General features: G+C 44.3%; 1 protein-coding gene across 6 annotated transcripts in view; it reads left to right on the top strand.

Moving 5' to 3' along the window:
- Positions 1 to 26,432, top strand: part of DCAF6 (DDB1 and CUL4 associated factor 6) — a 540,954-nt gene that overhangs the window by 243,930 nt on the left and 270,592 nt on the right. For 2 of the 6 annotated variants that reach the window (XM_030203854.1, XM_030203855.1), the window contains exon 11: positions 21,520 to 21,684. The exons of the other annotated variants lie outside the window; for them this stretch is intronic. In XM_030203854.1, the coding sequence (XP_030059714.1) occupies positions 21,520 to 21,684 (165 nt within the window). The remainder of the gene's footprint in view (positions 1 to 21,519; positions 21,685 to 26,432) is intronic. 6 annotated transcript variants of the gene reach the window in all.

A 26,432-nucleotide genomic window follows, 5' to 3' on the forward strand; every position in this document is an offset into this window, starting at 1 on the left:
ATGGTGGTGAAAAACCAGACTATGTTAGTTTTCCAAGCCAAAGTATCATCAGCTAAACAGACAAAATATCCTTTAGATTGTTGCTATGTTATTGTCTTAAACTACACACTTATTTGTAACCTGAGTAGAAGTTGGTGGTTCATCAGTAGTTACCAGGGATCCGAAAATTGCTTTTTTTTTTTTTCTTTCTCCATTTTGTTCAGACATACTGCTTTTTTTTTTGTTCTTAAAGAATAGCCGAGGATCAGTTTGAGCATAACTAATCTAAAGTTCTGGTAGGGACAATTAAAATTCTTGGCGCTCTTGCTTACTAATCTAAGATCCATCCATCCATTAAAAGTTTGCAAAAATGTTCATGTAATATTAAAATCTACTGTAGTCTTGATAAACTTCCTGCTCATCATTTATATTCCTGCCTGATTCTCTTCTGTCCCTCCCTTAGAAGAGAGAGAGCACAGAGATTACTTTATATTTTGCTTTGTGGGACAACTGCATATAATGTAGATTAGTTAAAATAAGCAGCACTGGTTGGTGAGTTGGGTCGATCATGCCAGACAAATTGTAATATTCACCTGCAGATATGGTCCATCCAGTGCTCACAAGTGGTAAAATATTGCAGAGAACTTTTACTTAAATTATTTCCTTGTAATTTGGAGTTCATGCTCAGATCCTTCATTTCTGACTGCATTTTTGTATCCCTCTGCTTAGGGCGGAGGATGGAGAGGGGAGAGTTATGCTTGAAATTACAAAATGGTTGGACTTGTACACTTCAAATTAGTAACTTCTTTACATTCTTTGTTTTTCCATGTAATTTTTGTTTTGTTTTTGCACTTTAGAGTGTAACCCTATGAAAGGATGTGACTTGTTTCTGGGATCAACTTGAAAGCAGTTTTGACAGTTTGCAGGTGTAAAGAGCAATTTTATAACAGGGCGCCTACTTTCCTTTATAGCATGGGTTCTGAACCCAGTCCTTGGGGGACACCTAGTCAGTCAGGGTTTCAGCATACCCACAGTGAATATGCATGAGATAGATCTGCATCCACTACCACCCTTGTATTCAAATCTGTCTCATTCATATTCACTGTGGATATCCTGAAAACCTGACCGGCTAGGTGTGTTCTGAGGACTGGGTTGAGAACCTCTGTTTTATAGAATCCTAGTACAACAGGGTAGATATGCACATAGTATTTAGACATGACCATTTCCACCAAGCACTGCCAGCTAAAGACATCTGCAGCCCACCGCAACTCCCCTCAGAGAACTGCAGCAGTCAGCGGCTGCACTTCTAGCTGCTGACACTGGCACCATGTGCATACTCAGTTCTTGTGCATGAACTGACCACTGATGTTGTCTGAGGGTAGCTATATTGGGCTGTAGATGTCTTCAGCTACAACTGTGGTGTACTATTGCTGGGTGGGCCAGAGCTGAAAGTGGGCAGGCACATGTCATCCTTGGCCCACGTGAGTCTGTACCCCTATTTGATGATTATCATTATTGGATGGTATCATCTTAATAATGATAACTTCATAATCTTCTCATCTTTGCATACATTACATCAAGAACAAAATGTAAAACTTAATCTAATACATATTTACACACATCACTCTAGGTGGTTCAGAACTAAGGTTCACCTAACAGAGTTGATCCAGTCCTGGGCTTACAATATTGAATCCGTGGACTTGTAGTTCTTATTTGCCTATTCTCCGAGGACAAGCAGGCTGCTTGTTCTCACTGATGGGTGACGTCCACGGCAGCCCCTCCAATCGGAAACTTCACTAGCAAAGGCCTTTGCTAGCTCTCGCGCGCGCATGCGCGCCGTCTTCCCGCCCGAACCGGCTCGTGTTCGTCAGTCTTCTTTTGTCCGCGCTCGGGATGGTCGTGTTTTGCGCCGTTTTGTGCCCCTCAAGTTGACCCTCGCGCGTCTTTGCGATTTTTGCAAAAAAAAAAAAAAAAAGAGAGAGACCTTCGGTCTTTGTCCCTTCCCGTGTTTCCAGTTTTTTCCCCCAGCGTAAGTTTCCTTTCGCTTTCGGGATCGGCCTTTTTGGCCTCGGTACGGGTTTTCTCTCCCTTATTTTTGGTGCCTTTCGTTATCATCGCATATTTTGATTTCGCCGGCGTGATTTTTCCGCCCATGTCATCGAAGTCTTCCAGCGGCTTCAAGAAGTGCACCCAGTGCGCCCGGGTAATCTCGCTCACTGATAGGCACGCTTCGTGTCTTCAGTGTCTGAGGGCTGGGCACCGCCCGCAGGCCTGCAGTCTTTGTGCTCTTTTGAAAAAATGGACTCAGGTAGCGAGATTGGCCCAGTGGAACGTGTTGTTCTCGGGCTCTTCGACGACAACAGCACAGGACGCATCGAGTGCATCGGCGTCGACAGCATCGAAGTCTTCGACCTCGGCATCGACTGCATCGACGGCATTGAGGCTTCGACCCTCTGCATCGTCGGTACCGAGTCATCGAAAGGCTGCGTCGGTGGTACCGGGACCTCCGCTGTTGCTGATGTCGTCGGACGGTGGTGCTTCGTCTGGAGTGCAGGTGAGGGCTGTCCATTCCCCTGCTGGTGGCGGTGAGCCTTCGGGTGGGTCTCCTCCTGCCCTGAGGGCTCCTGCAGTACAGCCCGCCCGAGACCGACCTTCTTCGGCCTCGGCCCCGAGGAAGAGACGGCTGGATTCTACGTCCTCCTCGTCAGTACCAGGAAGCTCCGGTGACATGCTTTGTTTGAAAAAATCAAAGAAGCATCGACACCGGTCTCCTTCCCGCCTCGGTACCGAAAGCTCTGGGTCGCCGAGGGAGTCGGCACCCAGTAGGCATCGGCACCAGGAGGACCGCTCACCCTCTGTTCAGGAGGTGTCGATGCGCTCCACCTTGGACAGCCCGGAACCGCCTCCACACCCGGACAGACTCTGACCTCGACGCCTGCATTGGCTTCCCAGTCTTTCTCCACAGCCGCTCTGCACGAGAGTCTCCGGGCCGTTCTTCCAGAGATTCTGGGAGAGCTGTTGCGCCCTTCTCCTCCGGTACCGGGGGTGCTTGCGCCTCCGGTACCGTCGAACGAGGCGCCGGCTGGCCCTTTGCCCGGGGTGAGGTCTCCGGCATCGGTACCGCTTGCGGTACCGGCTGCGGCCGCCTCCCAGGAAGACTCCCCGACGACGTCGGTGGAGGGAGCTTCACCGGTGCTGGCGAGGGAGTCTACCTCTCGACGCTCCCACCGTGGCCGTGTTTCCACGGAGTCGAGTCGGGCACGGTTTCAGACACAGGTTCATGAACTTGTGTCTGATACCGATGGTGAGGCCTCGTGGGAGGAGGAGGAGGACATCAGATATTTCTCTGACGAGGAGTCTGATGGCCTTCCTTCTGATCCCACTCCCTCCCCTGAAAGGCAGCTTTCTCCTCCCGAGAGTCTGTCTTTCGCAGCCTTTGTCCAGGAGATGTCTACGGCCATTCCCTTCCCGGTTGTTGTGGAGGATGAGCCCAGGGCTGAAATGTTTGAGCTCTTGGACTATCCTTCTCCACCTAAGGAAGCGTCCACAGTACCCATGCATCATGTCCTAAAAAAGACATTGCTGGCGAACTGGACCAAGCCTCTAACTAATCCCCACATTCCCAAGAAGATCGAATCCCAGTACCGGATCCATGGGGACCCAGAGCTGATGCGCACCCAGTTGCCTCACGACTCTGGTGTGGTGGATCTGTCCCTAAAGAAGGCTAAGAGTTCTAGGGAACATGCTTCGGCGCCCCCGGGCAAGGACTCTAGAACCTTAGACTCCTTTGGGAGGAAGGCCTACCATTCTTCTATGCTCGTGGCCAAGATCCAGTCCTACCAGCTCTACACGAGCATCCACATGCGGAATAATGTGCGGCAGTTGGCGAGCTTGGTGGACAAGCTCCCTTCTGAGCAAGCCAAGCTGTTTCAGGAGGTGGTCAGGCAGCTGAAGGCGTGCAGAAAATTCCTGGCCAGAGGGGTATATGATACCTTTGATGTTGCGTCCAGGGCCGCTGCTCAAGGTGTGGTGATGCGCAGACTCTCATGGCTGCGTGCCTCCGACCTGGAGAATAGGATCCAGCAGCGGATTGCGGACTCCCCTTGTCGAGCGGACAACATTTTTGGAGAAAAAGTCGAACAGGTGGTAGAACAGCTCCACCAGCGGGATAACGCTTTCGACAAATTCTCCCGCCGGCAGCCTTCAGCATCTACATCTTCAGGTAGACGTTTTTATGGGGGAAGGAGGGCTGTTCCCTACTCTTCTGGTAAGCGTAGGTACAACCCTTCCTCTCGACAGCCTGCGGCCCAGGCTAAGCCCCAGCGTGCTCGCTCTTGTCAGCAGCGTGCGCCTCAGCAAGGCCCCACAGCTCCCCAGCAAAAGCAGGGGGCGAGCTTTTGACTGGCTCCAGCAGAGCATAGCCGAGGTCAAAGTGTCCGTGCCGGACGATCTGCCGGTCGGGGGGAGGTTGAAAATTTTTCACCAAAGGTGGCCTCTCATAACCTTTGACCAGTGGGTTCTCCAAATAGTCTGGCAAGGATACACCCTCAATTTGGCCGCCATGCCTCCAAATTGTCCACCGGGAGCTCAGTCCTTCAGCTTCCAGCACAAGCAGGTACTTGCAGAGGAACTCTCCGCCCTTCTCAGCGCCAATGCGGTCGAGCCCGTGCCACCGGGGCAAGAAGGGCTGGGATTCTATTCCAGGTACTTCCTTGTGGAAAAGAAAACAGGGGGGATGCGCCCCATCCTAGACCTAAGGGCCCTGAACAAATATCTGGTCAAAGAAAAGTTCAGGATGCTTTCCCTGGGCACCCTTCTTCCCATGATTCAGGAAAACGATTGGCTATGCTCTCTGGACTTAAAGGATGCTTATACACACATCCCGATACTGCCAGCTCACAGACAGTATCTTTGATTTCGTCTGGGATCACGTCACTTCCAGTACTGTGTGCTACCCTTTGGGCTCGCCTCTGCGCCCAGAGTGTTCACGAAGTGCCTAGCTGTGGTAGCAGCAGCGCTTCGCAGGCTCGGAGTGCACGTGTTCCCTTATCTCGACGATTGGCTGGTGAAGAACACTTCCGAGGCAGGAGCTCTACAGTCCATGCAGATGACTATTCGACTCCTGGAACTACTAGGGTTTGTGATAAATTACCCAAAGTCCCACCTTCTCCCAGTACAGAGACTCAAATTCATAGGAGCTCTGCTGGATTCTCGGACGGCTCGTGCCTATCTCCCGGAGACAAGGGCCAACAATCTGCTGTCCCTCGTCTCCCGGGTATGAGCGTCCCAGCAGATCCCAGCTCGGCAGATGTTGAGATTGCTTGGCCACATGGCCTCCACAGTCCATGCGACTCCCATGGCTCGTCTTCACATGCAATCTGCTCAATGGACCCTAGCTTCCCAGTGGTTTCAGGCTGCTGAGGATCTAGAGGACGTGATCCACCTGTCCACGAGTTTTCTCAAATCCCTTTACTGGTGGACGATTTGGTCCAATTTGACTCTGGGATGCCCCTTCCAAATTCCTCAGCCACAAAAGGTGCTGACTACGGATGCGTCTCTCCTGGGGTGGGGAGCTCATGTCGATGGACTTCACACCCAAGGAAGCTGGTCCCTCCAGGAACACGATCTGCAGATCAATTTCCTGGAGTTACGAGCGGTCTGGAATGCTCTGAAGGCTTTCAGAGATCGGCTGTCCCATCAAATTATCCAAATTCAGACAGACAACCAGGTTGCCATGTATTACATCAACAAGCAGGGGGGCACCGGATCTCGCCCCCTGTGTCAGGAAGCCGTCAGCATGTGGCTCTGGGCTCGCCATTACGGCATGTGGCTCCAAGCCACATATCTGGCAGGCGTAAACAACAGTCTGGCCAACAGGTTGAGCAGGATTATGCAACCTCACGAGTGGTCGCTCAATTCTGGAGTAGTGCACCAGATCTTCCAAGTGTGGGGCACCCCCTTTGTAGATCTTTTCGCATCTCGAGCCAACCACAAGGTTCCTCAGTTCTGTTCCAGACTACAGGCCCACGGTCGACTGGCATCGGATGCCTTCCTCCTGGATTGGGGGGAAGGTCTGCTGTATGCTTATCCTCCCATACCTCTGGTGGGGAAGACTTTGTTGAAACTCAAACAAGACCGGGGCACCATGATTCTGATTGCTCCCTTTTGGCCGCGTCAGATCTGGTTCCCTCTTCTTCTGGAGTTGTCCTCCGAAGAACCGTGGAGATTGGAGTGTTTTCCGACCCTCATCACACAGGACGAAGGGGCGCTTCTGCATCCCAACCTCCAGTCTCTGACTCTCACGGCCTGGATGTTGAGAGCGTAGACTTTGCCTCTTTGGGTCTGTCAGAGGGTGTCTCCCGTGTCTTGCTTGCTTCCAGAAAAGATTCCACTAAGAGGAGTTACTTCTTTTTATGGAGGAGGTTTGTCGTCTGGTGTGACAGCAAGGCCTTAGATCCTCGCTCTTGTCCTACACAGACCCTGCTTGAATACCTTCTGCACTTGTCTGAGTCTGGTCTCAAGACCAACTCTGTAAGGGTTCACCTTAGCGCAATCAGTGCATACCATTACTGTGTGGAAGCTAAGCCGATCTCAGGACAGCCTTTAGTTGTTCGCTTCATGAGAGGTTTGCTTTTGTCAAAGCCCCCCAACAAACCTCCTACAGTGCCATGGGATCTCAGTGTCGTTCTCACCCAGCTGATGAAACCTCCTTTTGAGCCACTGAACTCCTGCCATCTGAAGTACTTGACCTGGAAGGTCATTTTCTTGGTGGCAGTTACTTCAGCTCGTAGAGTCAGTGAGCTTCAGGCCCTGGTAGCCCAGGCCCCTTACACCAGATGTCATCATAATAGAGTAGTCCTCCGCACTCACCCTAAGTTCTTGCCGAAGGTCGTGTCGGAGTTCCATCTGAACCAGTCAATTGTCTTGCCAGCATTTTTTCCCCGTCCTCATTCCTGCCCTGCTGAACGTCAGCTGCACACATTGGACTGCAAAAGAGCATTGGCCTTCTATCTGGAGCGGACACAGCCCAACAGACAGTCCGCCCAATTGTTTGTTTCTTTTGATCCCAACAGGAGGGGAGTGGCTGTGGAGAAACGCACCATATCCAATTTGCTAGCAGATTGCATTTCCTTCACTTACGCCCAGGCTGGGCTGGCTCTTAAGGGTCATGTCACGGCTCACAATGTTAGAGCCATGGCTGCGTCAGTGGCCCACTTGAAGTCAGCCACTATTGAAGAGATCTGCAAAGCTGCGACGTGGTCATCTGTCCACACATTCATATCTCATTACTGCCTGCAGCAGGATACCCGACGCGACAGTCGGTTCGGGCAGTCAGTGCTTCAGAATCTGTTCGGGGTTTAGAATCCAACTCCACCCCCCTAGGCCCATGTTTTATTCTGTTCCAGGCTACACTCCCTGTTAGTTGGATAAGTTGTTAGGTCAATCTCAGTTATGTCCTCGCCGTTGCGAGGCCCAATTGACCATGTTTGTTGTTTTGAGTGAACCTGGGGACTAGGGATACCCCATCAGTGAGAACAAGCAGCCTGCTTGTCCTCGGAGAAAGCGAATGCTACATACCTGTAGAAGGTATTCTCCGAGGACAGCAGGCTGATTGTTATCACAAACCCGCCCGCCTCCCCTTTGGAGTTGTGTCTTTCCTTGTCTTTGTCTTGCTACATACGGGACTGACGAACACGAGCCGGTTCGGGCGGGAAGACGGCCGCGCATGCGCGGTGCGCATGGGCGCGCGAGAGCTAGCAAAGGCCTTTGCTAGTGAAGTTTCCGATTGGAGGGGCTGCCGTGGACGTCACCCATCAGTGAGAACAATCAGCCTGCTGTCCTCGGAGAATACCTTCTACAGGTATGTAGCATTCGTTTTACGTTCCTTAAGAATAGCAAGACTACAAGTCCCTGCATACAATTGGGTAAACCCAGGACTGGATTAACCCTGTTAGGCACATCTGGATCTAGTTGGTAACCCTACTCAGAGCTGACTTCTACAGTCCCAAATATTAGAAGTTTTGTGTTTTTCACACTCCCATCTTCAAACCTAGGTTAACACTTCATGATTGCTACAGATGTATATAGATGATGTATATAGAGTTGAAGAAGTTGTGATACCATCGTCTCCTGAAGGGATTCTTTAATCAATATAAAAAGGATCAACCATTAGGGCATTGGGAGATATGCATATTAGTGTCGCTGCAGCAAAGCAAACTCATCAGTCAGTTTTTGCTTTCTGTACTTGACAGGTTAACAGATGTGCATAGCTTTCTTTTCAACACACAGGATTGCTAACCACATGGAAATTTATGGACTGCCCATATAAATTAGCAAAAAATGTTCAGAAATGTATTTGTGTGACTTATAGTTTGCATCTCTTTTCCAGCTCCCTCTGACAGTCAGAAACAACCAAAAGTTGTTATAATATGTTATAATAAAACCAAAAATATGTTATAATAGGCTGACATTTTCCAAGGAGAAAACCACCCCCACCTTCACTCATATCTTTCAGTGGGGAAACAACTTCCAGATCCATCCTGTAATGCCCCAAAACAGTTGGCGTTCAGATAAACAAAAAAAAAAAAGCACCTCCGAGACTGTCAAATGTTTCTTAGAAGTTAAAAATCTTTAATACTCTGTGTTTTGTCAGTACATTTTAATCATGTTTATTATGAATGCATTTGAGGGAGCATTTCAACTTTAGTTGACTTAGGGGGCCAATGTAATAATCTGTGTTTTAGAACTGTGTGCAATGTAATATAAAATGTGTTTTAGAACTGTGTGCTGAACGTCAATTCTGTTTCCTAAAGCACACATTAAAAAAAAATTATGGCCAGTAGAATAACAAATTGTATTCAAATAGAAGGGACAATTTTATAACAGGTGCCTAGGTTAATAAGGCAGGAAAGCACCAATTAGCATATTTTTTTATACAGACACACAGGCACCTACGTATTTTTATAAAATACTAGCACAAGTCCTGTGTAAACTGTGCCTGGATTAACCATGGACATTACATCTGCACGAGAGCAGGTGTAAATGTATACACAGACAATATGGACCAAATTCTATAAACAGAGCCGAAAAATCAACGCTGAAAAAATAATACACTAAGGGCCCTGTTTACTAAGCTGTGCTCTAGGTGTCCACACTTTTTATCGCATGCTAATGATAGAGACACCCATTATATTCCCAGCGTTAGTGTCTCTGTCGTTAGCATTATATTCCTAACATTAGTGTGCTGTAAAAAGTGTACAAGCCTACAGCGCGGTTTAGTAAACAGGGCCCTAAATAAGCACTATTCTCTAAACAGTGTTAGGTTATATTTATAGAATATGCTTGGGGGAGATTCCAAATATGGCGCCTAAAAAACGGTGCTGAAATCAGTGCCAACTAAGCGTATTCTATAATCGGCGCCTAGATTCAGGCACCGTATATAAATATGCTTAGTCAATATATCAGCTCCTAAGAATGTGCGCATCCTTTTACACCAGCAAAAACTTGGTGTAAATCCCTGTGCATAGATTTAGGCGCACTGGGCCATATTCCATAATTAAGCGCATAAATTTTGGAATGCCCACAAAATGCCCATAACCATGCCTCCTTTTTGTTGCACGCCTTAGAAATAAGGTGCAGTTTGTTTCAAAATATGAATAGCAAGTTATGCACATAAATTCTAATTAGTGCCAATTAGTGCTCATTATTTCTTAAGTACTGATATCAGTGCTGATTAGGTTGTTGAGCCAATTGAGTTATGCGCGGTATTATAGAATCCGCTAGGTTTTCGGTGCAGATCTCTAGGTGTGCTATATAGAATCTAGGGGTTAGTGCCTAACTTTAGATGCAAGGATTTATACCAAGTAAATTCTGGTGTAAATCCTTGTGTCTAAATTAGATGCGGATCCCCCTTATTCTATAACAGCCCGCATAAATTCTAGGAATTCTCCTGATTCTCTGATGACTCTCCCATGGCCGTGCCCCCTTTTCAGAACCACATGATTAAAAATGTGTGTGTAAAGTTAATTGAACTATAGAATTAAGTCCAGTTACTGCTGATTGATTATTAGCACCTAGTTATTCAGCATCAGCAGTAATTGGCTCATTAATTTGTATGCACAAAGTGAGTACACGCTTAAATTTGCACATGCAATTTTAAGCGTCATTTATAGAATTCTGGGTATATGTGTAACTCTCCATTCCATTCATTTGCCACCCAAAGTCTGTTCCTGAGCAACCCTACTGTACAGATATGCACCAACTTGCACCACGTGCGCTTCTATTTATGACCTAATTTTGTAAGAGCCCATTTACCCATGGAAAGTAGCATTTTACACACAAAAATAATATATAAAATTATCCTTATAATGCGCATGCCAACAATTTTACACAAACTTAGACAGAGCATTCTGATAGCCGTGCAAATGCATACAGTTCATTCCATTGGGCGTTAACAGTACAAAAGTGGATATTTTGTGCTGTGATTGGACCAGGACCATTAGGGGGCCCTTTTACTAAGAAGCAGTAAGCAGTAATGTGTGCTCACTGCATGCTAAAAAGGCACTACCGCAGGATGCGCTCAATCCCGTGCTAAAAATTATAAAATATTTTTTAGTGCAGGAGGCGTGTTTGAAGGTGGAGAGTAGGCATGTTCTGCGCTAATTTGGTAACATGGGTAAATTGCTTCACACTGTCCGATTAGCACAGAAGCCCTTTTTGCCTAGTAAATAGGTGGTGGTAAGGGCTCACACGCTAATGGGCCATTCACTAATTGGAAAATTAGCGCTTGACCATGAATGGAAAAATAGAAACTGTGGCCATTTTACTGCTGCGCTAAAAGTGGCCTCAGCACATGGGCAACCCACATGCTAAAAATATTGCCAGCCATTTTTTTAGTGTGACTTAGTAAAAAGGCTCCTTCGTGTTTTGTTCTCCTAAACTGTGATATGCAAATATTAGGTTATGTATATTAGATTATGTGCATATCTGGAATGCCAAATGTATTTCCATATATAAGTTTTATTGGTATATTTGTTCATCACATTTGGCATACCGGTGATATATATAAAAAAAAATAAATCCAGCGTCGGCACTGCTTTTATGTCCACTGCCCTGGATGTGTTTACAGGACCAGATAGATGCTGCAGGGATGACAAACAAACGAGGGGAGGAAACCAACTACGTGAAGTGTCTTTTATTGGAATATCAATAGTCAATCTCAGAGAATCAAGCCACTCGACATGGTCCATGTTTTGGCTCAACTGCCTGCATCAGGAGTCCATTAGATATTAATACTGGGGAGTTTAAATTGACTATCACAATATATAAACATATAAAAATGTAAATAATATATAGTCAAAAACTGTGCAGAGTATAAAGGACAGAAGCTATCAAATTATATCAACAATACTCTGATGTTGAATTGCAAATCAAGCAATATATAGTAAAAAATAAAAATTTTTAAAAATACAATTGAAAATAACACAAAATCAAAAAACCTAAACTTATGTTTGCTACATAAAAGTATATATGAATGTACATAGTTACAACCATAAAAAATGTTATGTGTATCCAAGTAAAACATAAACTTACATAAATAAAGATGATAAACCTTATTAAAATGGATAAATAAAAGAAAAAATAATGGGCCAATCAAAACAAAATTTGAAAAAACTATAATACATATGGGGCCCTGTTTACTAAGCTGCGCTGCAGGCGCACTAATGGTTTTAGCATGCGCTGAAAATGAGCATGCGCTAACGCTAGAGACACCCATATATTCCTATGGGCGTCTTTATCGTTAGCATGCACTAATTTTTAGCATTCACTAAAAACACTAGCTCACCTTAGTAAACAGGACCCATGGAAAGGTGATGGGCCAAACAAAAAATTTAAAAAAACTATACATACATATATATTTTTTTAAAAGGCAATCTTACATTGCTTTTTTTAAAAAAAGCAAAAGATAAACCAATGATAAACAATAATGGGCCGAAGATATATGTATATTGCATACATCTAAGAACAGAAATTGTATACACAATTGAACATATCTGAGATAAGTTGCAAATAAACACTACTAAATCCAGGATAGAAAACTAAAAACATGAAAATTTGATGAGAGATCAAAACCTGCTTTGATAAAGTCTGAAATAAGAATGAAAACCATTCTAAGTGCAAAGAGATTTTTGCAGGATATTAAAGTGCTCATTTTCAAAAGAGAAAAATGTCTCTGAACAGCATAAAGTGGTGTTTGGATGCTTTTCTCTGAAAAACGTCCAAATCACGATTTTCGAAACTCTGATTTGAGAAGTTTTACTAAGTCGCAAAATGGTGCCCTAAACTATGAAGTGACCACTTGAAGGCTTAAGGCATGACCCCCCCCCCCCCCCTTTACTCCCCCAGTGATCCCCCAAAGATGTGAAAGAAAGAGTACATTCCAGCCTCTATAATAGCTTCAGATGTTATGGCCAGTCCTATTAGAGCAGCAAGCAAGATCCCTGGAGTAGCCTAATTGTTGGTGCAGTGCACAGTAGAGAAGGGGACCCATATCCCACTTTAACTGGTACACTTGTAGTGGAAAGTGTGAGCCCTTCACAACCCACCAAAAACCTACTCTAACTACATATAGGTGACACTTGCAGGAGGTATAAGGGCTAATGTACTGCACAGTTGAGTACAGTAGGATTTTGGTGGGTTTTGGAGGGCTCACCTTACAATATAGAGGGGTAACGGTGAATATGTACCTGGGACCTTTTATGTGAAGTCCACTGCAGTGCCTCCTGGGGTGTCCCTGTGGCCAGTCTACTAAGAATGCTGCCCCCCCCCCCCCCCCATACATCCCGATGGCTTGTTTTTGTGCATTTTTCCCTTTGACATTTTTTTTTCAAAAATGGTCCTAACAGATAGATGCACTGAGCACAATAACGTCTAGCAAATGGACATTTTCAAACCAAAATAAAAATCCAAACTTTTGTTTTGAAAATGGCCATGTTCGCTACAAGACTTTTGCATGTTTTTCACAAAACTTCCAAAACTGAATTTAGAAGTCATATCGAAAATGCCCCTCTAAATACTATACAGCAGGGAGGATGATAGATAAAAACCGTATTTTGAGAACAAGAGGAATGATGGGTGCAGGTGTGTATTTGTCTGCCATGCAAGCCTACACTCAGTTGATGTTGAAGGATTAAATATGTATCTGTGTGATTAAGAGTCCCAAAAAACAACAAGGCAAGCGATCTCTAATAAAATCCTTTGGATGTCACTTTGATCTGTGTGATTAAGAGGAAGATCATGCTAAAGGCATGTGCAAAAATACAAACATCAAAAATACCACGTTTGCATCGTGTGCAAGCTAAATTGTAAGTGCAATAAGGTGCTCATTTGTTGGTCAACCCTACTGCATTTACCTGCTCTTGTATTTTGTGGGGTTACAGTTTTTCTATTCGGACATGTTGTCTACAGGTCCTCCTCATAATAGATTGAGCCAGAGCTGGTTGGTCGTTCTCTCTCCTTCTTCCTTCTATCTCATTACCCCTGATATCTGTTGTCTCTCCTTGCTCTTTCTTTCTTTTCTTTTTTCTAGCTCTTCTTTTAGCCCTGAGTTGGTAGAGGCAGTAAAATGAGAAAATATTTGCAGGTAGCTCATTCTGGTACAAGAAAATAAATTGGCACATACTTTAATGCTAATCATAGAAAGATAATCCCCAAAAATCGTGGACATCTGGTAACCTTATTTTAGACCCATTTCCCCAACTCCTCCTTATTTAGCTATCTTCTGCCCCTGATTTTAGTAATGGGGACAGAGGTATCATATTAAAGTTCAGAATGGGCATAATATTTCTTCTGCTTGCCTCCTCCCATATGGTCTAGCCACTCCTCTTCTTGCTCCCCCTCTCTGGTTCTGCTCCTCCTCTCAAACCTTTCTTCACATCTCCTTGGTATTTGCTCTCACGTCAGCATAAAAAAGAACAGTGATATGCCACAAAGTCTCCGCTGAAGTGTGAGGCGAGTCTCTGCTGAGTCCTACTCCATGACAATAGGAAGTGTGTATTAGAGGGGGCAAGACCAGGCAGAAACTTGCAGTGTGTATGAGCAAAGGCTCTGCATCATATCACTATTTTTTAATGCTGATACCAGAGCAAATAGGAAGGAGCTATGGGAGATTTGAGGGTAGGGGCAGGGTTTGGGGGTGGGGGAGAGAATTAGAGGCTGGATCAGAGGGTAGAAAAAGAGAGGAGAGAGACATGCAAGTGCTGGACTGGGTCAGAGGAGAGAGAGAGAGAGGGATGGAAATGGCTGAAATGGAGGAAGGAAGATGATTGAGATGTAGATGGCTGAACTGGAGGAAGGGAGGTTAGTGAGATGTAGATGGCTAAATTGGAAGGATGGAGGAAAGAGGAGAGCTGGAAATGGCTATACAGGACGGAGGGAGGAGAGTGAGATGTATATGATTGAATTTGAAGAATGGAGGAAAGAAAAGTGGTGGAGATGCTGGACTGGAAGGAGCAAGGTGAGAGAAAGGTGGAGATGCTGGGCTGGAAGATGCAAGGGGAGAAGGTTGCAGCGCCAGACTATTACTTATTTTATTGTAAACTGCTAAGATGGAATTTACCAATTGATGGTATATCAAATAGAGAACTTGGAAACTTGGAGATGCTGGGCTACATGGTAGTGTGGGGCCAGAAGGGAGAGAGAGAGTTGCTGGTTTAGGGGAAAGAGAAAAGAGTTGAGTATGTGAGGAGGAAGAGAAAGTGATCAGGAATAAGAGTACCCATAGGAAGAATGGAGAAAATGTGTTAACAAAATGTTGAAGAGGAAGAGAATGAAAAATGGAAGAGAGTGGTCTCAGGCTTTGGTTTCTTTCATTTTTCTCTCTTCCTGTCTTCACTTCCTTCCCCACATCAAACATTAATCTCTTCTTTTTAGGTTCCAATCATCTTTCTGCTTCTTTATCCAAATTTCACTCTTCCTTACCCACTAGTCTTCAATTTGTACAGCTTCCCATCTTTCTTTCACCTCCACCCCACACTCCCATTCCCTTTCAATCTCACCTTCCCCAGTTTCTCACTATCTCTCTATTTCTCTCCTCCCTTGTCCCTCTCTCTCCTCCTTCCTAGGTCCAGCTTTCTCTCTTGTCTTCCCCTCACACCATGTTTTGCATTTCTTGTCTCCCAGGTCCTGTACCCACCCCCCCCCCCCCCCTCATGTCCAGCATGCCCTCTTTGTTTTCCTAGTCTCCTACCCCCAGCATCCTCTCTTTGTGTCTCTAGTCCCTTCACGTCATGTCCAGCATTCCTCTTTGTCTCGTCTCTATCCACATGTCTATAATTCACTCTCTGTCCCACTAGTCCTCTTAACCCAATACATATATGATTTTTGATACAGTTTTAAATCCAAACATATATCCACATAATCTGCATTTACCCTCTCCCAACAGTGGGTATAGAACAGAGCTAGAATGCTAGAACATTTCCCGTAAAACTTATCATATAAAAAGTCTGTTTCTGGTATCATCTCAGCAAGCTAGGCTGGTGTGAGACCTTGAGCATTTGCACATGCTGAAGGCCTCCTGGCTCCCACCCTCTCAGAGACTGAGAGGATGAAAACCATGAGGTCTTAAGGATGTGCAGATTCTCAAGGCCCCCACACCGGTCCAACCTGCTTTCACTTCCCTGTCAGTGGCAGCAGCAGCAGCCAGGAGAGAGTGGTAAGAAATGCTGGTCAGCTTAGGATGAGGAGGGGGGGTGGGAAGTGAGAAGGAAGTGCTGGTCATTACAGGGGGAGGGGGGAATGTAGGCACTACTAGAGACAGGTAATCAATCATATAGAGATTACTCTGGACACGTTTGACTAGGAATATGAGAGTGCCTAAAAAATGGCCCTTGGGTCCTGTCTAAACTGTCTACAATGAAAGACTAATGCCAATGTGAAAATATATATTATTTATTTTATATAAGCAAATATGGCAAACAAGATACAAAAAATATTCTGTGCACCAAAGTACTGATTATTACACCAAAAATAAATATATGAATATATACAGATACACATGTAAATGTAATTATACCACTATAAGATTATCCTGAGAAGAAATTACCAATTGAGCAGCTACAGTAGGCTAATGACCACAAGCCTTCAATAACCAATCCTTTCCTGACAAAACCCAAAAGTGGCTAAACCCTGAACTAATAAGGGAATAACCTTTTCCCTCACCCTTAAGGTCCTGGCTTCGAAGTCCAGATGGGATGAAGAATTGGCTCCTCTCAAAGGCTCTAGCAGATCCCTGCGAGCCTTTCCTTGTAAAGTTGTAGTCCAATGTGTCCTTGCCTTGCAGTCAGCTGGAAACTCACCTTTTGCTGCACTTAGCACAGAGAATTACAGTTCACAGGTGTTTGGGCAAATCAGTCTCCCTCCTCCAAGAGAGATGCATCTTCTCCTCTTTTTGTTCTTCTTACTCTTTCGCGCTTCCAGGATTGACCTTGTCCTCTGGATCCCTGGTGACCATCAGGGACCTATTAAGAACTGTAAACCTCTGCCCAGCAGGTTACACACAGTCATCACAATGAGAGGTTTTTGGGCTTCCAACAAGAACACCTTTTCAGTGGTTTTCTCGCATTGCCACACTTTCCTCTGCAGTTCACAGATGATACTGGAGATTCTGTCTGTTAAGCTCTGTCCTATGCAACTTCCCAGGAGATAACTGGAAAGCTAAAGTGAGTAAACAACCTGTGGTTGGATGAAGTCACTAGCACAGCTGTGCCAGGAAAGAAATGCAGAATCCATGTTTTTTTCCTTACAGAAAAGATGGTTCAGACCTCAGGCTGCAGAATCCATATTGGTTCAGAAAAGATGGTTCATGTTGTAACCAGGCCTCAGGCCCAACAAAGGTGAGATCCAGGGAACGACCCCTACAGGAAGCACAGAAATTTATTCCAAATAGACTATAAGCCAAGTTACTAATATTTGGCTTTTTTTTTTGGGGGGGGGGGGGGGGGCAAAATCTCAGCTTATAGTCACATCATCAACCTCTCTCTCTCCACTGCTACTGTCCCTGACACCTTCAAGCATGCTGTAGTCGCACCACTTCTCAAAAAACCTTCACTTGACCCCACCTGTCCCTCCAACTACCGTCCCATCTCTCTTCTACCCTTCCTCTCCAAATTACTTGAACGCGCTGTCCACAGCCGCTGCCTCGATTTCCTCTCCTCTCAGGCCGTCCTCGATCCGCTTCAATCCGGCTTTCGCCCACTACACTCGACAGAAACAGCACTCTCTAAAGTCTGCAATGACCTGTTCCTTGCCAAATCCAAAGGTCACTATTCCATCCTCATCCTCCTCGACCTATCTGCCGCCTTTGACGCCGTTAATCATAATTTACTTCTTGACACACTGTCCTCATTCGGGTTCCAGGGCTCCGTCCTCTCCTGGTTCTCTTCGTACCTTTCCCAACGCACCTTCAGAGTATTTTCTAATGGCTCTTCTTCCACCCCCATCCCGCTCTCTGTTGGGGTTCCTCAAGGATCTGTCCTTGGACCGCTTCTTTTCTCGATCTACACCTCTTCCCTGGGCTCGCTGATCTCATCACATGGTTTCCAGTACCATCTCTATGCTGATGACACCCAGCTTTATCTCTCCACTCCCGACATCACAGTCGAAACCTAGGCTAAAGTTTCTGCCTGCCTCTCTGACATCGCTGCCTGGATGTCCAACCGGCATCTGAAACTGAACATGGCAAAGACCGAGCTCCTTGTCTTTCCACCCAAACCCTCTTCTCCTCTTCCCCCACTTTCCGTCTCTGTTGACAACGCCCTCATCCTCCCCGTCTCTTCAGCCCGCAATCTCGGAGTCATCTTCGACTCCTCCCTCTCCTTCTCTGCCCATATCCAGCAGACAGCTAAAACCTGTCACTTCTTCCTCTTTAATATTAGCAAAATTCGCCCATTCCTCTCTGAACAGACCACTCGCTCGTTACCTCTCGTCTTGACTATTGCAACCTTCTTCTCACTGGCCTCCCACTTAGCCATCTATCCCCCCTTCAATATGTTCAAAATTCCGCCGCACGTCTTATCTACCGCGTGAATCGATACTCTCATATCACCCCTCTCCTCAAGTCGCTTCACTGGCTCCCGATCCGCTACCGTATACAGTTCAAGCTTCTCCTATTGACCTTCAAGTGCACTCAATCTGCAGCCCCCCTTTACCTCTCTACCCTCCTCTCCCCGTATGTTCCCACCCGTAACCTCCGCTCTCAGGACAAATCACTACTATCTGTACCCTTCTCTACCACCGCTAACTCCAGACTCCGCCCCTTCTGCCTCGCATCACCTTATGCCTGGAACAGACTTCCCGAGCCCATACGCCATGCGCCCTCCCTGCCCATCTTCAAGTCCTTACTCAAAGCCCATCTCTTCTCCCTTGCTTTTGGCGCCTAACCACCTTCCCCATCCATGTCACCTCCACTGACTACATAGTTTATAACCTTTAGATTGTAAGCTACCTACATTGACTACCTAAGTTGTAAGTTACCTACACTGACTACATAGTTTGTAACCTTTAGATTGTAAGCTCTCTTGAGCAGGGACTGTCCTTCCCCATGCTAAACTTGTACAGCGCTGCGTAACCCTAGCAGCGCTATAGAAATGCTAAGTAGTAGTAGTAGTAGTAGCAAGTATATATTATGGTAACCCTACTCAAGACCAGGCATATTGTGAAGTCATACAAAACTCTACAAAAAAAGTAACTCTGGACCTAGAGCAAATCTGCTATTCCAGCATTTACTTCCATCTTAAGTAGAGAGGTGTGGTAGCCGTGTTAGTCCACTCTTAAAGGTTATCAATAGAAATCAAACAAAATAAAACATGGAAAAGAAAATAAGATGATACCTTTTTTATTGGACATAACTTAATACATTTTTTGATTAGCTTTCGAAGGTTGTTACCACATTTGCTTATTTCCGATCTGACGAAGAAGGGCAACCTTCGAAAGCTAATCAAAAAATGTATTAAGTTATGTCCAATAAAAAAGGTATCATATTTTCTTTTCCATGTTTTATTTTGTTTGATTTCTATTGATAGCATTTACTTCCAAATTTCACATAAGGTCTTTATCAAGGAAGAGGCAGTACTCTATATATGCAGTGGGCCCTAGAACATCAGTACACCCATTGGGAAAATGAAACAAACCAAGTTACTACAGATCCTTACGTAGAAACTCTGTTAACAGAATAACCAATCTTGGATAGATAGACACACACAAACACCTCCCCCCCCCCCCCTCAGTAAATAGAAATTAGTGACTACAAATTAAAACAGAAATATTATAGATAAATTAAGCTGAAACCACAATAATCCATTCTGTTGCTTGGTGTACAATATCTTGAAAACTAGAAATATTTCCCCTGTACTATACAGAATATAAACTGACATTCCATCACAGAATTAAAAATAAAACTCTTTTTTTTTTTTTCTACCCCTGTTGTCTGGCCATTTTATGTTTCTAATTATGTTGGTCCCAGGCTCTGGTTTCTTCTTTCCTCTGTACTTCTTTTCTTAACTTTGTTCCAAGGATCGCTAGTCCCTTTCCATTTGCCATTTCTTCTTAATCCTCTTGCCTTCGCTTTCTCGCCTACATCCATCTTTTAACATTGCTCTTCCAGCTTTTTTCCATTTAGTTTTCTGCTTCCCTATCCAAATTTCACTTCTTACCAACCACTCCTTAATATCTCTGTTTTTGCAGCACTTAACTACAGCTTTCTTTCCCTCATCCCAGCCCCCTCCCCAATTCCTATCACTCTCTCCTTCCCCTGCCTTATTTCTCAGGTTTCCATGAATTTTAATCACTCTCCCACTTTCTCCTTAAACTGCATCCCTTCTGTCTCTTTCTCTCCCCTCCATTCAACATCTCCATATTTCCCCTATGTCCAGAATGCCCTCTGTCTCCCTATTTTCCTGTGTCCATCATATTTCCCTATGTTCAACATTTGTATTGTCTCTCTATTTCCCCCCTCTGTATTAACCCTCATGTCTAGTATCTCCCCTATCTCACTATTTCCACCTTCCAGTATCTCCATCCTTCCCCAGCATCTTCCATATGTCTAGTGTGTCTCCTGTCAATCTATTTCTGCCCCTACATCTCCAATTCGCCTCCAGTGTCTTACCAACCAGGCCCAGTCCAGGATCTCCCAGCAGTGAGTCCACTCTCCTCCTCCCAAATTCTGCAACATTGATCTCCCTTGCCTATGAGCCAGCTGACCTATATTGCTGCACTTTGGTAACTGCATCAACCCTTCCTGGCACCTTCCAGAATATGAAGACTAAAACAGGAGACTGGACATGGCAGAGGCTTGTTTTCAGCGTGCTCACAGGTTTGATGTAACCCTGCATTCTTTACTGTTATGACTGCTGTTGCTGCCACAGGTCCTGGGAAGGGTTGATGCGGCCACCATAGTGCAGCACTACAGATTGGCTAGCATATGGGGAGAAGAGATATAGACATATATGCTTAAATCCAGGGTGAGGAGAGGATATACTCTCACCTCCCACACTCATAAGACAGACGAGAGCCAGAAAAGAGAGAGATGCAGAACAATAAAAGCAAGCCAGAGATACCAAGGGTTGGATATTTTTATTGTCTGATAGATAACAGTGTAAAATGTCTTAGGATCCAGTTCAAAGTTTCAGAAACTGAACATGTCACCCACTTGGGTGGACAATTTTGTAACTGAGTGCCTAGAAATAGACACCCTGGTGGTGCCTGTTAGGAGCCTGTTCTGTACAGGAAAGTAGGTGCCTACTTTTCTTAATGGAATACTAATGTAACAGGCAAGATATGTGCCAGTAACTTAGGTGTAAGCACTTAATAGAACTTGTGTAAATGCAGGTGCCTAAGCTCCGGACATACACGTGTAACCAATAGGATTTAACCCTAGATATTTTGCAGTAAGGAACATAAAGAATATACTTTTAAAACAAAAAGTAACAGATTAAGTTTTAGTAGGTTATAATTTTTATGGTGGAAGTTGCACTTGGAGAGACCGTGCCCTGTCCCATCTTGGCGTCCCAGATTTGCAATCCAACAATCTGGTAACCTTACAGAAAAATAAACTAAACTTTTACTCAGATCACAGGCCGTCTTGTATACAGGTCTTTGCATCCAGCTTTAAAAGCTAACACCTTCATTACAGTTGGCTTTAAATGAATAGTGACTATGCATTTCTTTACTTGCAGTTTTCTTGTACGCTAAACTCCTCGGTATAGACTGGTCATCAAAGCACAGGGGAATGTAAGCAGAGCCTGTACTACACTTTGTGCTAAGCCTTCAATGCTTTATTACATTGGCCTCGTAGCTAGTTGTTGAATGCTCCTTTTCTTAACTTTGAATTTATCAGTTATGAGCTGTTCCTGGTCCTACTACACTGGGAATTTTTTTTATTTTATGCTGATTTCTTTAGCAGCTGGTTTATCTCAGGATAGTAGCTCATTGCATTCATTTTCTAGTATTAATCTTCTGTCTGTATCCTTTGCCCTTTTCTGTCAGAGTTAAGAGCGCCTGGGTTAAGTTTAATCCGCAAGCGCCTGCAGCAGCTGAGGCTTAAGAGAGCCGAACAACAGCGAAGGGCAGAAATAGCGGAGGGTTCACCAGAACAGCCTGCTGTTGCTCAGGCTTCCACTAGGTCCCCTTCACAGGACCCTCTCACTTCAGGTTGATTTGCAAAAGATTTTTTAAGTAGCTGGTAGCATTTTTAGTTTTGTATGGCTACTGTTTTGCTTCAGTGCTTTCTCTTGCCTGCACTAGCTGCTTCACTCTGTTTTGCGTGTGGCACTGATTATCTGTGGCTCAAATTTAATCCAAAAATATTAAACAGCAATATTATAAAAACAGGTTTTAGATATTTAACAACAAAAGTCTTATTTTAATTTAATTTGATCTGTTTATTGCATTCTAAGTTATTTCTGGCCCTTGACATGTAATTAAGTTTGGGGGTTTCTCCTGTAAAAACATCATAGAAATTCTGTACCAGTATATGTAGGAGGTAATTTTATAAACATATTCCATGTGTAAAGCATGTTTTAACATGGAAAATGGCTATTATAAACTTGCGTGGGTATACATGAGTAAAGCAGGTGTATCACAAGATTGCTTGTACTTTTACCTGATCTGCACATTTTGGGCAGAGTTATGACGTATGTTAATTTCTAAACTATATGTATGCATGCATAAAATATATTACAAATTTACACCTTCAGCACAGGCATAAATTTGTGCAAGAGAATTTACACTGTTGGCGGTCCTTGTAGGAACCTATTTTATAAAAATGTTTTCTACTATATGTTGCCTTTATAAAATAGGCCTGTTTTTACTGCCCTGGAGTAATCGGGGAAATGTGTGCTTTCTCTGAAAGAAAGTGCTTCGAAATTTTGCAGCAGCATACAGCCATGTCCTGACGTACAGCATTGGCTTGCAACATAATTACGTTTGTGGAATTGTATGTGCTGTATCCTATTTTCAAGGAACAGTGTTTGCCAGAGAATTCCTATTTATATATAATTCTTTGAAAAGGTCTTTTCCACAAAATAATGCTGATGGATAAATGACTAAAGACTGTTTTAAATATGTGTTTACAGAAAAATTGGGATTTATGATTACAGCAAGATTAAGGCAGTAATGAGAGTGCTGTGTTCATCACCAAGTGAAATTGCTATGTTTCTTGGGCATGACTTACTGTCCTTTATACGATGGTCCCTCTATATTAAGATGAAAAAAATATTTATATGAATTATCATTATTATGAGTCTATTTTGAATAGTACAATTTATTTGGAATTATTATATGGCTGGAGTGTGTTAGAGGTTTTTGTGGCCTTTATAAAATAGGCATAAAATAGAGACCTTTTTGAGCATCTTACATAGGCATCCTGTTATGAAGTTACCCCCTAAAACACAAATATAGTATAATCAAAGAATGATAGGAAGCTCTTTATGAAAAGGGGTTCCTAAATTTCATTCTGAAACAAGCAGTCTTGGGATAACTTTTGGAGACATCAGTTAAAAATAGTAGTAAGTTGACATTTTGAAAAATTCATCAACAATGCAAAGATTTGCTACTTTCTGATCCATTCTATTGTTAAGTAACTGACTAATTGCATTGGCTGCCTGAGCTGGAGTGGATATATTTTCTGTGGTTAAACTGTGGCCTGTTCCCAAGCAATTGTGGAATACATTGGGACCGATGTATATAAATGTAGCTGTTGTACTACCTCAAGAAGATTTCTGTTAATCCAGAAGCAACTTTGTACTGGCGTATTCATTTGATGCTTTGGTTTCTCCAAGGATAAGCAGGATTTAGAGTCCTCACATATGGGTGTTGTTCTTCAGCACTTTCCACCGATGGCTTAGCCAGGAATTTTTAACAAGAAGTGCATCTTCCACGCCCCTTCCACCAGTACCTTAAAATCACCTCTGCTCCAGTCTTCACTCAGGTAGCGGCTGTCTGTGGCCTGCACCAGGACCTTCTGTCTGAACCATCCCGCCCTTCACAAAACAGGAAGTTGAGTCAGAAGGGGTGGGTCGGTGCACCGGGACTTTCTCTCTGAACCATCCTACCCTATATAAAATAGGAAGTCGAGTCAGAAGGGATGGGACGGTTCAGGGAGGAAGTCCTGGTGCAGGCCACAGGCAGCCTATGAATGCCGCTGCCTGGGCAAAGACTGGAGCAGAAATTATTTTAAGGTACGGATGGAGAGCAGGGCAGCAAGTCTGACAAGGGGTGCATATGCAACACACACACCTTGAATAAATACACCACTGCTTTCCGCACAGCCATTTTTTGTTTGGTAGCTCTCCTTTGTGTAAATCCTGTCGCTGTTGTGCAAATACTTTTTCATTCTAGTATCACTCTAGTTAGGATTTTCTGGTATTTTCTATGTTTCCATTTTTTTTCTTTTTTTCTCAGTCTAATGCAGTCTCCTAGACTTTGGGCTGTTGGTCAGGGATATTTTTCCACATCGTGTTTGATTTTACTGCAGCAATTTTTCCAGATGACATGTGTAAGACTACCCTCAGTTTCTTCAAAAGGTGTTCCCAGAGCAACAGCACCATGTCAGTTATGGATACATATAACTGGAGTCTGCAGTGGTTGGAACCTGACCATGATCCCTCTACTTGTTCTCTGTGTTCCCAGATGTCAAAGGGAAGGATTCTTGATAGAAAAATAACTTTCTGCATTGATACATCCTGTCCATCAACTTTGGCATTGGAAACATCAGTGTCAGTATATAAGTACATAAGTATTGCCATACTGGGAAAGACCAAAGGTCCATCAAGCCCAGCATCCTGTTTCCAACAGTGGCCAATCCAGGTCACAAATACTACTACTACTACTACTACTACTACTACTACTTAGCATTTCTATAGCACTGCCAGGAAGCATGCCTGATGTGAGCCCCACTTTGTACCATTGGAGAGGGTGCAGCAGCCTCTAGGGTTCCAAGACTCTGCTTTCAATATACCCCAAAAAGTACAAAACATTTTATACTGCTTATCCCAGAAATAGTGGATTTTCCCTTAGTCCATTTAATAAGTCTATGGACTTTTCCTTTAGAAAGCCGTCCAAACCTTTTTTAAGCTCCGCTAAGCTAACCGCCTTTACCACATTCTCTGGCAACGAATTCCTGAGTTTAATTACATGTCGAGTGAACAAAGATTTTCAACCGATTTGTTTTAAATTTACTACATTGTAGCTTCATTGCATGCCCCCTAGTATTTTTGGAAAGCGTAAACAGATGCTTCACATCTACCCGTTCAACTCATTATTTTATAGACCTCTATCATATCTCCCCTCAGCTGCCTTTTCTCCAAGCTGAAGAGCCCTAGCTGCTTTAGCCTTTCCTCATAGGGAAGTCATCCTATCCCCTTTATCATTTTCGTCGCCCTTCTCTGCAACTTTTCTAATTCCACTATATCTTTTTTTTGAGATGTGGCAACCAGAATAGAACACAATATTTGCGGTGTGGTCGCACCATGGAGCGATACAAAGGCATTATAACATCCTCATTTTTGCTTTCCATTCCTTTCCTAATAATACCTAACATTCTATTTGCCTTCCTAGCCGCAGCAGCACACCGAGCAGAAGGTTCCAACACATCATCACCAATGACGCCCAGATCCCCCTTTTGGTCCGTGACTACCAATGTGGAACCCTGCATGACGTAGCTACAATTCGGGTTCCTCGTTCCCACATGCATCACCCTGCACTTGCTCACATTAAACGTCATCTGCCATTCAGATGCCCAGTCTCCCAGTGTCGTAAGGTCATGGGCACTGGAGCTGCATTGAACTCTGAAGATGCATCGACTTCGAGAGTGTCTTCATCATCCTTGACAGTCAGCATCAATAGAGGACATTGGGAGCAGCCATCATCTGATTCCTATCCAAAGAAGAGGAAAAATTCATTTTCATCCTTATCAATTCCAATCCTCTAGTAGAGTCATCTCAACATCAACCTTCATTGAAGCATGGCACCCAAGGTCTCCAGTGTCCTTGAAGCATGCCTGATGTGAGCCCCACTTTGTACCATTGGAGAGGGTGCAGCAGCCTCTAGGGTTCCAAGACTCTGGTTTTAATATACCCCGTGTCTCGGCTGGATGTGGCTACCCCTACTGTGAAGGCCGTGCCTTTATTAATGGCAGCCTTTGAAGGAGAGAGGATGAAGCACTAATTCCCTCAATATGATGTTGTGGCTTTGACATTGATGTCAAGATGAGGCGATCACAGCTGATTCTTGAGACCCACAGTCTGCTTGAAGGAGAAATCTTGATGCCAAGGCCTCAAGGTGCTTGAAATCGATGTCAGCCCTATTGGTTTTGATTTCTAGTGCATCAGGGGAAGAAGCATCACTGGCACACCAGAATCTTCGGTGTCTTGCTGTCACTGGCTCAGGTCTGACCCAATGGTTAGTAGTGTGGGGCAAGTAGAAATACTTTTATAACATTGAAGTACCTTTATGAGTCTAATTCAGAACACTCTCCTGGGGATCTGACGAAGAGCATGATGCCCTCTAGGAGAAGAAGTCACCAGGCATCCCTTCAGATCACTCCCTAACTCCCAAGAGGCATAAATCTCCACCTGAAGCATTTTCATTCATCAATTTTGTCAGGGAGAAGCATTGGTTATCCTCCAATTCCTCAGCCCTTCCAAAGAATCCTGAAGGATGTACAGATGAGAATGTAGGAAACCGCCCTCTCTGATGCTCCTATAAGAAGGTGCACCCAAACATAGTTCCTTCCCAGGTAGTATTGGAATTTCACTTTAATTTGTCAATAGACATAGCAACCTTTTTTCTAAACATCATGTCCACAAAGGTGAAAGCACACTGCACTCCTTGGATTGCTTAAACCCATCACAGTCCTGTGTTTCGCAATTGTGCGTCATCAGGGGTTTTAGATAAAATAC

Source organism: Microcaecilia unicolor, chromosome 5, assembly GCF_901765095.1.
Source record: "Microcaecilia unicolor chromosome 5, aMicUni1.1, whole genome shotgun sequence".
Taxonomy (NCBI): Eukaryota; Metazoa; Chordata; class Amphibia; order Gymnophiona; family Siphonopidae; genus Microcaecilia; species Microcaecilia unicolor.